Here is a 12,892-nt window from a genome sequence, read left to right as displayed (position 1 = left end):
AAGACGCTTTTCTCTCTATAGGTGCGGTATTACACATCCACGACACCGCAATCGCCAACATCAACTGGCTGATCAAGAACGCCACCTATCGGCCATATTGTTACATGTGTTCCACGCGTGATCGAGGAACGCTGCTTTTCCAATTTGCTGAGGACCAGCCGACCGACAACAGCACCTGTGAGTGGAAGCTTGTAGCGACAGAACGGGAAACATCTGGAAATGTTGATGAATTCGATAAGATGTAAGAAAAATGAATCCTTCATGTAGTCTAAAATGATTACTCTCCTTGGTTTTTCAAACGAAAAAAATCTTTCTTGACTTAGAGATGGGGCATCTAACAATGGCACAATGATGTGCCTTGTTATCCATAGAACCTTTTGATGGAGATAATTACCAAACATCGTGGTTTTCTTCACTGAATGAAAGACATCGTCATTTTCTTTTCAGCACTTACAATTATGACAGTATGAAGGTAAATCAATTTAATTAGGTTTTGGTTGGTGTCTTGCATATGTCACGCTCATTTGCATAATTAATGATTTCAGAAAGAAACAGACATACAATGACAACGGCCGCACAGAATTTGATGAGATTTGCTACAAATGTTGATCACACAAGGATTTATCCGCCATGAAAGACGTAAAGTTGTGACATGAAAGTTAATTGCTAACTTGCATATTTGATAAACTTTCCTAATTAGGGATATACATTTAGATTGACTCAATCAAAATTGACGAAACTCTGTATGTATATTGAAGATACTATGATTTAAAATACCTGAAAGCCATTAAGCATTTTTACTTCAGCCAATTCCTAATTTGCTTATTTAATGAACTTTCCTAGTTAGGGTTATATATCTTCATTGCCTTCACGAAAGTTGACGAAAGTTGCTATGTACATGGAAGATACTATGATACAACATTATTGAAAGTCACTAAGCATTTTTACTTCAGCCCTTCCGAATTTGCATATTTAATGAACTTTCCTATTTAGGGATATACCTGGATTGACTTGACCAAAGTAGACGAAACTTGCTGTGTACATGGAACACACTATGATACAACATCATTATTCAAAGTCATTAAGCATTTTTACTTCAGATAACTCCTAATTTGCATATTTGATGAACTTTCCTATTTAGGGATATATACCTTGATTAATTTGATCAAAGTTGGCGAAACAAACTATGTACATTGAAGTTATTAGGTTAAAATACAGTCCCTCCGTGTGTGGAGGGACTTTGGTTAAAAAATATTGAAAGTCATTTGAAGCATTTTTATTTCAGCCAATTCCTAGTTTGCATATTTAACGAACCTTCCAAATAAGGGATATATATCTGGATTGGCAGCATCAATGTGGACGAAACTGTGCATATATGAAATACACTAATATAACAATCATAAAGTTGTTTTAGCAGTTGTAGATAAAATTACTACTAATCTGCATATTTAACGAACTTTTCTTATTAGGGACTTATCTGGATTGACATGGCCAAAGTTGAAAAAACTTGTAATGTGCATATTCAACTAACTTTCCCAATTAGGGACATAAGACTAGAAGGACCCTGAAAAATATGAAACTTGCTTGATTTATTGCTCGACAATTATGTCGTATGAGTGAAAGATAGTTTGCATTTTCATAAGCTAATTTATAATTTGTATATCTAAGGACCTTCACAGTTTTGTATATATAGCTTGAAGGATTTGACCAACGGCAATTACACTTGCTATATAAAGTGGTAATACCGTGACAGCAGTCAAAGAAATTTAGTATTTTTATTTCAGCTAATTACATATTTATATAGTTAATGACCTTGAAATAATCTGTGGAGAATTTTGTTCACGATGTTGATCATAACACTTTCATGAAGTTGCAAACATGTGGCAAAAAGTTGAAATCACTGACAACAGCAGTATATACTGAAACACGTGAGCATTTTCAGTTCGTATCTGGTTCGACGAAGAGCTTCTTTTGCTGCCCCTGCATTTAGAATGAGATCATTTTTGGCATGGCAAGGGTTGTTTGATTTTCAACCAAATTTGCAGTTATTTTGAAACATCAAGTAAATAAATAACTGGCGGTAAAACAGGGCGCAAGAAGAATGAGTTTGATATTAGATCTACCTTTTCGATTTATTCGAACATAGACCATAGCAGACTAACAAGCTCCATACATAAGATAAGACCCAATCTTCCGTTTCTTTGTCACACTTTTTTCCTTTATCTGTTTCCGTATCTGTGTCTGTGTCTGACTCACACTCTACCTATCACGGCTTATCTCTCTGTATCTATCTGTCTGTCTGTCTGTCTGTCTGTCTAGGTTATATGATACTATATCATTAGTAGTCGACGAACCACACACCAAATACCGTACTCAGCACGAAGTATGGACGTACTTCAACGATTATTTTGCAACGGTGGATGGTTTAGTGTTCTATGCTGACGTCTTTGAAGATTATTATCGTCAGGGCCTCAAAGAATTTAACGACGACGGAGTGCAGTTCATGGAAGTCAGGGCTCTTTTACAACCAGTATGTACATCATTGCGCATGTGTAAACGAATCCATAAAAAGCTAAGAAACAAATGAGTCCGTGAGTGATGACTTGGATGGATGGATGGGTGTGTGTGTGTTTGTGTTTGTATGTTTGTGTTTGTGTGTGAGGGCGTTATAATATAAACATTACACATCAACTTGATCAGGACATTTGTTGGAATCACTTTAGGATGTGTAAAGGTTAAATTTGTTTTTACTATAAAGACATTTCCACCAAACTCTAATTATCTGGTATATACACGTCGTAAACTTTTTCATAATACGAGAGAACACACAAACGTACTACATGAGTATATTTTCTCTATTTTATCCCTTTTTACGTTGCAGTTATGTCCTGTCAGAGTTCGAGTCATTTTCGATGATAAACTACAGTGCGCAGTCATCGTTGAAAAAATGTCTAATATTTTTTTTAAATATTGATTCAGATCTATGAACTCAATGGCACTAGGCACGACTCTGAGTACACACTGCAACGATATGAAGACGCAAACAGAGACTTTCTTGAGACATATCAAGATTCCATGGGGTCAAAGATCATCTTCACGTCGTTAAGGTAATGCTACAGCTATTGACCTGTCCGTCAAGTTAATAAGATTCATAATTGCGACGATATTGTAAAAACGGCAATATTAGCGATGAAAATGCTGCTGCTGCTGCTACTGATGATGATGATGATGATGATGGTGGTGATGATGATGGTGGTGGTGGTGGTGGTGGTAATCATCTGTTGCATTATCAAAACGAAGATCACACTTTCTCCCTGAATTTGACCCACAGAATATTGGACAAACCCACCATAGAATCCGTTGTGAACACAGCGATACAACTCAGGCAAAAATACCCTCACTTCATGGTCGGTTTTGATCTCGTCGCCCAAGAGGATGCTGGTCGCCCTCTAGTGTTTTACTTAGACGAATTGTTGATACCCTCTGATCGAGGAGAAGAGTTGCCCTACTATTTCCATGCGGGAGAGACAAGTACTTATCTCTCTCTCTCTCTCTCTCTCTCTCTCTCTCTCTCTCTCTACTGCGGCTTTAAAGTCCCCTTTATTATATTTTGTATATTTCTGAAGCGAACTGATATACCTGACAGTTTACACTTTACCCGATGCTGTTGTCATTTGATATATAAGCCGCTATATAACTTCTGTCACTTATATTGACAAACAACTATGTACGTATAGCCAGAGGCACGTCTCTTGTCGACGTCAGTATGTTTTAACTTCCAAAGAAACAAGCACTCGGAAATGTAACCTTTGACCTCTCTTCCCATATAGATTGGCAAGGAGTCGAGACAGACGAAAATCTTATCGACGCTTTGATGCTGAACTCCTCGAGATTGGGACATGCTAACGCGGCAATCAAACATCCATCGGTTTTGAAAAAAATCAAGGACAGAAACATTCCTATTGAGGTTAATCCCATCTCCTCACAGGTTAGTTTTCTTCTATATTGTGTTTTTGACAAGGTTAACATTTTCCTTCTCACTTCAGTCTACATATCGCAAGTTATATACATACGTACCTTCTTTCTTTTTACTTTTTGGGATGTTGAAACTAAACATACCGTAGGTGGCGCTATATGCGAAACCCGGAATTAGGATAGACCACACACAGTAAAAACAAAACCACGTGCATACACTATTGATATAAAGATTTGTACAGGAAAAGGAAAATATCTTGAAATATGTATGTTTTAATGTCTTTCTGCCTATCTTTCTGTCTGTCTGTGGCCTTAAACATTTGTGTAGCATATTTCAATGCAGCTTTTGTTTATCTATAAGGTAATGAAACATTTTGATGATATTCGGAACATGCCTGCAGCCTATTTTATTGCGGAAGGATATCCGGTAGTAATCAGTTCTGATGACCCTGTTGTTTGGGGAGCCAGCCCAATATCACATGATTACTACGAAGTATTCATGGGCGTCGCTAGTGCAAGATCAGATTTGAGACTTTTGAAACAACTGACAGTGGACTCTATCAGGTAACCATTACGCTATAAGTTGATGTATATTTAACATACAATGCATACCTGTCAAGGGCAGCCACCAAATCTTGTCGCGAAGCCGTTCCTCAGCCCGGACGGGAAGACAGTTGTCTCGTACCAGCGACGGACGGGGATTGTTTGAACATGAGGGGACGGAGAATCTATATTATTTTGTTCAAAGTGCGAGGATTCAATTGTTAGAGGGGATACCTCCTTGGGGAGCCAGGGCAAAATTTTGTGACGCGGAGGAGCAGTAACGGGAGAGAAAAATTCAAATAGTGGCTGGAGGTTTGTTTTCACTACTTTCCCCCGCACTTCACCTTCACAAAGTTCCATTCAAACTGAAAAGATGTATTTAAGTTTAAATTGCCGTAGATTAATTTCACTGCGTCATTTTAATGATGACACATGATCACATCACTGCGGACAGACAGACACTTCGACGGGCAATTCAAGCAGTCCCTACTCATGTGACCATGTGGTTGCAATTTTTTTAATAGAGAAATTTATTCCAATAAAGTGAAAATAAAACAAACCTACGTATACATAACTGTGAATGTGACGAACGAACAAACAAAATTACAAAGCAACTTGTCTGAAAAAAATTAGTCATTTAACTGGAAAGAAGAGAAAGAAAAAATCAATAAAAGCAGATCTAAATAGAACTGCGTTCAAGGCACATCTTTCTCCTTCAAGTCTCAAAGGCTTGAAAGTAGATTTATAATCCTATAAGTGAAATACAATGTATTCAACGATGAAGAAAGATAACATTTAATGCATGACATAGGATTGCAGGGTTACTTTAATGCCATCAAGACTAGCTGAATTGCTAATATTCAAAAATATTCCAAACTGTGTATTTTACAAAGGAAATGATAGAGTATATAATGTCTGATGTAGCATTATTATCATTTCGTATCCCTCAATTGCTAATATTTTACTATTGGTATTGTTATAAAAACTATGTTTTCTGACAAAGAAAAAAATAAATTTCTGCCGGATTTCTTTTACATATTTACACTCAAATAAGATGTGCTCCGTTGTTTCTTCTTTGCCACAAATACGGCATTTCCCATCACTTAAATTTGCTTAAAGTTTTGCCACGCTTCATGTGATTAGGCCTCTGTAAAATATCTTCCAATTTAATCATTTACTGAATTGCTTACAAATCCTGTTAGGACTGATAAAGGGGCTTTATAGTTGTCAGTGAGACTGAGATTCTCGGCCCATTTTGATTAATTTGACCTTTGACTTCATGCCATTTCTTATCAACTAATTTCCAATAAAGTGACTCGGTTTTGACATCACTCTTTGTAAGACCATAGTTCTCTTAGTCTAGAATATCACAGCTTTCTCCATATTGAATGTTTGAACTGATTATTAATTTTCAGGAATCCGTAATTGAATTGAGGAGTAATTCATACTCAGTCTTTCCTCTTGCATATGTCTATTTGTACCTCCCCTACTTTTTGCAATTATTTCCCATTGTTTAAGTCAGTCATTTCTTTTATAATCCCATATATCTTTCAGCCTTAAGATCTTACTCTTTGACAATTTCATATAATAGCACTTTCTTCATTCTTCTTGATATCGCCTCCCATAGAAATTCACTAAGAATATCGTGTTTTCATGGTGGTATAATGTCATTAAAATTGCAAATATTTCAGGTATAGCGCGCTCGCCGGCAGCGAAGAACAACAGTGCATGGACCTGTGGGCTGAAAAATGGCAAATATTCCTAGACAAAGTGTTAGACATGTACAACATCACTGACTGGGAACGATATGTACCGACGCCTGGACCAACTACGCCACCTATCCAGCCCGTAACAACTGGCGGCGCTTCGATGCAAATCAATGACGTCAATATTGTCCGACTGTTTACCGTATTCACACTACTTGTGATGATGATTGCATGCTGAGAACGGACCATTGTTATAGAACTTTTGAAGCTTGCTCAGTCAAAAACTCCACCCGTACCAGTCAAACTGTAATTCATGAACTTGACAAGTTGTTCGTAGCCTCGCAAAGTTCTTTTTCATCGTGTACTAAAATTTGCAGTTTTTTAGGAAAACATAATAGTAAAAAGGAATATAAGTTTAACTGCTGATAATCATGGTAAAAAGTGTATATTCTTCAGGGTTCTCTCTCTCTCTCTCTCTCTCTCTCTCTCTCTCTCTCTCTCTCTCTCTCTCTCTCTCTCTCTCTCTCTCTCTCTCTCTCTCTCTCTCTCTCTCTCTCTCTCTCTCTCTCTCTCTCTCTCTCCGGCGCACATACAAACATACATTAGTTCTATCGTGTACCATATCACACTAGTGGGTATCTTTCGTTTGTTTTATACAAAATACTCACTGGTATGATTTTCATAAAACAAAAGATTTCTTACAAGACAAAAAGACAGTCAAATATATTTTAAAAACAATCAATAAATACCTTCACAAGAGCGCTAATGACTCTATGGCTTTATAATTTCATAAACTGTGTGCCGAATATTTTGGCAATCATATTCCTATGAAACCCTTGAACGCCTTCAAGGAAATCATGTACACAAGATATTTTATATTATAAAATGTTAAAATTAGTTTATCATTCATGGGCCAGTAGCTACAAGGTTTAATGATTATTCAGTGTTTTTTGTGTTTGAATGTCAACTACTGTTTCTTGTTCTACTCCCCTAAGCATGTTTAGATATGTATTCAGATTGTCAATTCAGCCCATACATGTGTAAACTGCATTGTTGTACTTGGGCCTCAGCCCAAGTACATTTGTTTTCATTCCGTGGGAAAAAACTGTAAGGTATAACCATTTCTGGCTGAGACCAGGGAGGGCAAAATGTATTGGCTTCATCTTTCTTGGCATAATAAATGGCGTAATGATGTTAACTGAATGGAAGTGCTGCTCTCAGCCAGTCTTGAATAAGTGAGATGTGAATATAAATGCTTCTCTATCTGAGTTTTTGCCACAAAATCTTCTGAATATAATCAAAATGTGCATCGAAATGCAACAATTAATGCACCCTCCGTTTACTAGGCGATGGCACGACCCTTGCTACACCCACTGGACGAGCCAAAGTGGGAGGGGTAATTTCGGTTTGGTCGAACAGGAGGGCTCGAGACCAGAATTTAACATTTAAACTTGAAACATGTTTAATCACTGACAAGATGTGGATTAGTGTTAATCAAAGAGAAAGTTTGAAAAGGAAAGGTTTTATATCCCGGACACAATGAAAAACATTACGACTGGAAACTGTACCCCCGGTTGAGAATAGTAATGCCCACAGCGATGGAGAACACTTATCCTTGAGCTGAGAAAACCAGACCATCATTTCGAAATAGAGCTGCAGATTCGAGAAGCTCGTTAAAAATAGCTAGGTACACCCCATAAAGGGGTGGTTTCGAGTCTTGAGGGCAAATTTCGCCTCCTTCATTTAGAAATCGTACGTTTGTTTTTCCAGGGGAACACATCATTTGACACAAAATTTGCATGAAAAGGGGTCGCCAGTAAGCACGTGGTCAAATCTGGCATAAGAAACAATATGAAATGTTGGGTAAAGCCAGTCCAAAATAAACTGATTTGAACTTTTGTGTTTTGTAATTTATACCACTGCAGTAACATGACTTTTTTTTGACAACATCACACAATGTAATACGTTTTGAAACTGAATACTCCGACGTATCTGTGTCCCCTTTGCTAAAAAATACGGTATGCTGATTACCATGTAAGGAGATGATGACGTCAAGACAGATTTGTAGTGCGTTTGGTCTTGGATGGTGCACGAAGTTTTGTCGAGTCAGTAGCTTGTGTATTTATTTCCTAAATGGGAGATATTAGGGTCGATCTAAAAGAAGGCCGAAAATGTTATGATACTCTAAGCGAGCTGAACTCCAATGCGAATGGTTGGATAATTTGGAGGATGTATAGACTGATCTCGTCTCATTAGATTATTTGGCGGTCAGTATTGAATTTCAACTGCGTCACAAGTTTGCGTCGAACGGTCAACGAACGATATTTTAGAAATCTGGAGACATGGCACATCGCAGTTTTATTTTAGTATTTTATATTTTACAAAAGATGTAAGAAGCAATGATTTTGTTGAAAATTCTGAAAAAAATATAGGAAGATTTGATCGCGAACACATTTTCACTTGGGGGTCAACTAGCCCTGCGTACGATGCTGTGTGTTCCGCTACAGCTAACCGCCCCGCTCACCACAGCCCTGCAAAGACCCGTACGTTGGGTCGGTGACTTCAAATCCATTTTGGGACTTGACGTAAAAAGCCAAATTACTGCCGAAATTCAGCGTTCTTGGGCCCAAGTCGTATCCCAGCCTACCTCAGCTACTCGATCGCTTCCAAAAATGACAGTCTTTTATTCGCTTCTCGTAAATAACCGTCGATGTCGGCAACTCTCTCGCTGGCCCTGCGTACGATGCTGTGTGTTAGCTGTAGCTGCACATAGCATCGTACGCAGGGCTAGGGGTCAACATGGGGTCGCAGCCATGTTGCCTCAAAACTTATTTCTGTCTGCACTCAAAACTCAAAAATGTCGCATATGAACCTGAAAAATCGATGTAATTTTGTCAAACTTCGGCGAAATTTCAGCCTATAGACAAAATTTCATCTAGGTAAGGTAAATTTACTGAAATTTGATCGACAAATAATCCTGAGCTTGAACGTGACAGCTCGCCTTCTCCGGGAAGTCATGCATCCGGCCAGCTGCCCATATGGCCGGGTGCATGAGATTGTTTTCAAGCGACGGCGGCAGACCGTACGGGGCTCTGGATATGAACCTACCGCCGGTGTAGCTGTAATAACTGTTGCGTTGTTTTTAATCACCACGGACGAAGTCCGAGGGGACTTATAGGTTTGGTCATGTCCGTGCGTCCGTCCGTCCGTTCACGCCTAGTACCCAACCCCATACAGATGCACGTCGATTTGTTTCACAATGCTATCAAATTTGGCCGTGTTAGAGGACTTTTTAGTTTACACCTCCATAGACTCCCATGTATAAGGCAGTTCTCCATAGACTCGCATGTATGATGCCAAGAAAAATAAAAATTTAGTTTCTCATCGTATTCATATTGCCTAAAGGATGCAGTGACACAGTTTTTTTGTCCCCACGGATAAAGTCCAGGGGACTTATAGATTGGCTCATATCCGTCCGTGAGTCCATCAGTGAGTCCATCGGTTCACGCAGATATCTCAGACATTTTGACAAAATATCATGTGACCTTGGTGACCTTTGACCTCAAATATACATTATTGTCCATAACTCAGTAACCACAAGTGCTAAACCTTTCATATTTGGTATGATGGGACACCTTATGATGCCACATATTGTACTCCATTAATTATGTGCATATCTAATTATGAGCGAGCCAATAGAGCAAGAGGTCTGATTTCTGGTATATAGGGATAAGTTAACAATATAATTTGTTTGACAAAACTTCACGTGACCTCAATGACCTTTGACCTCAAATATACATATTTGTCCACAACTCAGTAACCACAAGTGCTACACCCTTCATATTTGGTATGAAAGGACACCTTATGACACCATATATTGTACCTCATTAATTATGTGCATATCTCATTTTGAGCGAGCCAATAGAGCTAGAGGTCTGATTTTTGGTATATAGGAATAACTTAGCAATACAATTATTATGACAAAATGTGACGTGACCTCAATGACCTTTGACCTCAAATATATATATTTGTCCACAACTCAGTAACCACAAGTGCTACATCCTTCATATTTGGTATGATAAGACACCTTATGACACCACATATTTACCTCATTAATTATGCGCATATATAATTTTGAGCGCGCCAATAGAGCTAGAGGTCTGATTTTTGGTATATAGGAATAACTTAGCAATACAATTATTTTGACAAAATGTCACGTGACCTCGATGACCTTTGACCTCAAATATATATATTTGTCCACAACTCAGTAACCACAAGTGCTATACCCTTCATAAATGGTATGATGGGACACCTTATGACACCACATATTGTACCTCATTAATTATGCGCATATCTAATTCTGAGCAAGCCAATAGAGCTGGATGTCCGATTTTTGGTATATAGGGATAACTATAGGGTAGAAATCTAAATATGCCCATCTAAATATTAGACATCTACCATCGAGAACAAAAGAAATTTGCTGTAATTTGAATATTTAAGAGTTTAAGCAATTCCCGCTATAAATAAAGAACCCCTGCCTCAAACTCCACAAAAGTTGCTAGACATATTTTGCCGTTGTCATGCCATTGCTTCGTTTAATAACCAGTTAATCAAATGCCTCATTGACAGGAGGAAATTCAAGACCATATTTGAATAGTAGTATATATTGTCCTCAAAATTACTCTATCACGGCCCAAGTACTCTTGCCTTCAGCAATACTGCATTGTTATTGTTGAAAAGTTAATTCTGATCTGGACTGGAATTCACGCGTACATATTCACTCTACATATTACACGTATAGACTCTGCGATGACAAGGTATATAGCAGAGATCTCAACATGCTGTTGGGAGTAGAACAAGACCTGTGAACAAAGTGAAAAATCTTTAAAAATACAGAAAACTACATACATTCGTCACTGGGAATCTGTAAAGCAAGTTTTCAAGCAACTGAAAGAGGTGTTCAACAAAACATTTGAACCGATACTATGTGACCGATACTATGACTAAGTACACCATAAGCGACTTCAAGGAAGACAACTCATTAAGAGACAGTCAGTTTTCGAGGGAATCTGACAAATACAAGCACGATGGGGCAGAGGAATGACGGGGAGACATGACAGTAAATGGTTATTGACAACAACGAATGAAAGCTAGTGATCTGAATGAGGTTTGAACACAATGTGTCCATCAATGTTAGTTTCAGCTTAGATAAACAATAACGTGTTGAAGGGAAAGGCGGTTAATTTAGACATTCATGACAGAAGTCGGACCTTATCCAGAACATCAATCATGAGGCAAAAGAAAATGTTTCTATAGTATTTCCCTGGGAGATTCCCTACTCGAAGGGAAGTGACCCACGTATGAAGTTGTCATCTGAATGAGGTTTGAACATAACATAACACCGAAGGAGATGATGACGAAGTAAAGAAACAAGCCGGAGGTGACATTTCATGTCTATTACAAACCTCCAACAGTGTCAGCACAAGGCATAAACCCACTCTATAGTCCCCAACAACAATTTGTTTTTTCTATCATGACTTGCTGTGCAGTTCTTGAAATATTTTCACCAATCAATCAGACTATTTTTCAAGTGGATGACGCGATACTTGTACATCCTGGTTCTCTTCACCTTCCAGTATGAATGAATAGATCGAACCACGGTCCCTCAACACAGGGAGAGGGGCCGTGATCAAACACTTGGAAAAGATTCCTCTATCTCGTTCACATATTACAATAAACTATAGCTGTATAGGAGATATTCTGCACACTTCTGATCACATCATAGATGTATCACCGTACACGGTCACCAAAGAAAAACAAATATTACTAGCATCGGCCCGATTCGCATTTGCAAAGCACAACAGCCAGCAACAAGGGTTCGTTTGCTATCAAAACTTATATCAACAGATACTACAACCGAACAGATAAAGTGTTGAAGACACGCTCATATTCGATAAATTTCCCCAGGGAACTATTAAAGCTGCACATATCTGAGTACCTATTAATAATTTTGAGAACAAACACCAAGGTGTCAATATCTAATTACAAAACACCACAAAGCAGGGCTTTCACTAACAACTTGAAGGCGGTCTCTGAAAACTTCGATTGACTGAAGGGTTTGTTTGCCATCAAAAACTCGAAGTAAATTAACAGATACAGGTGGTCCTACGACTCAACAGAGTAGAGAAACATAAATATTATAATGGGACCAATTTATCAGAATGGTAAGTTTCCTACTTCATGGTAGTCTTGGGTCAGGGCAGCCAATGGATAATTCGGTAGACTATTTCTTTTTGAACCAGGGAGGCTCTTGAAAGTTTATCTGTTCCTTCATAAGTTCTAAGTTCTCGTTATGTCTACTTTCATGCCCCTATCTGTCTGTCTGTGTTTATCCTCTCTCCTCTCTCTCTCTCTCTCTCTCTCTCTCTCTCTCTCTCTCTCTCTCTCTCTCTCTCTCTCTCTCTCTCTCTCTCTCTCTCTCTCTCTCTCGCTTTTGACCCTCGCGAGGTAAAATATGCTATACATAGTCCCAAATTTACCCAATCTAAAAGCACACGATGACGCAAGATAGTAACTTGAGTTCTGATTGGTCCATATGGCTCTTCTGTAACGTGCCTCCCCCACGTAGAATTTTTGTCTGGTATGTTCATTCTTACGATATAGTTGGT

General features: G+C 38.3%; 1 protein-coding gene across 1 annotated transcript in view; it reads left to right on the top strand.

Moving 5' to 3' along the window:
• Positions 1–6,918, top strand: part of LOC139152147 (adenosine deaminase 2-like) — an 8,622-nt gene extending 1,704 nt beyond the window's left edge. The window contains exons 2-8 of the mRNA XM_070725254.1: positions 22–241; positions 2,320–2,530; positions 2,980–3,107; positions 3,332–3,531; positions 3,831–3,988; positions 4,337–4,539; positions 6,210–6,918. Coding sequence (XP_070581355.1) covers positions 22–241; positions 2,320–2,530; positions 2,980–3,107; positions 3,332–3,531; positions 3,831–3,988; positions 4,337–4,539; positions 6,210–6,462 — 1,373 coding nt within the window. The 3' untranslated portion in view covers positions 6,463–6,918. The remainder of the gene's footprint in view (positions 1–21; positions 242–2,319; positions 2,531–2,979; positions 3,108–3,331; positions 3,532–3,830; positions 3,989–4,336; positions 4,540–6,209) is intronic.
• Positions 6,919–12,892: the final 5,974 nt, after the last annotated feature.

The sequence above is a fragment of the Ptychodera flava genome, chromosome 2 (assembly GCF_041260155.1).
Source record: "Ptychodera flava strain L36383 chromosome 2, AS_Pfla_20210202, whole genome shotgun sequence".
Lineage (NCBI taxonomy): Eukaryota > Metazoa > Hemichordata > Enteropneusta > Ptychoderidae > Ptychodera > Ptychodera flava.
The sequence above is the reverse complement of the archived record's forward strand: the minus strand, read 5'-3'. Positions and strand labels throughout refer to the sequence as shown.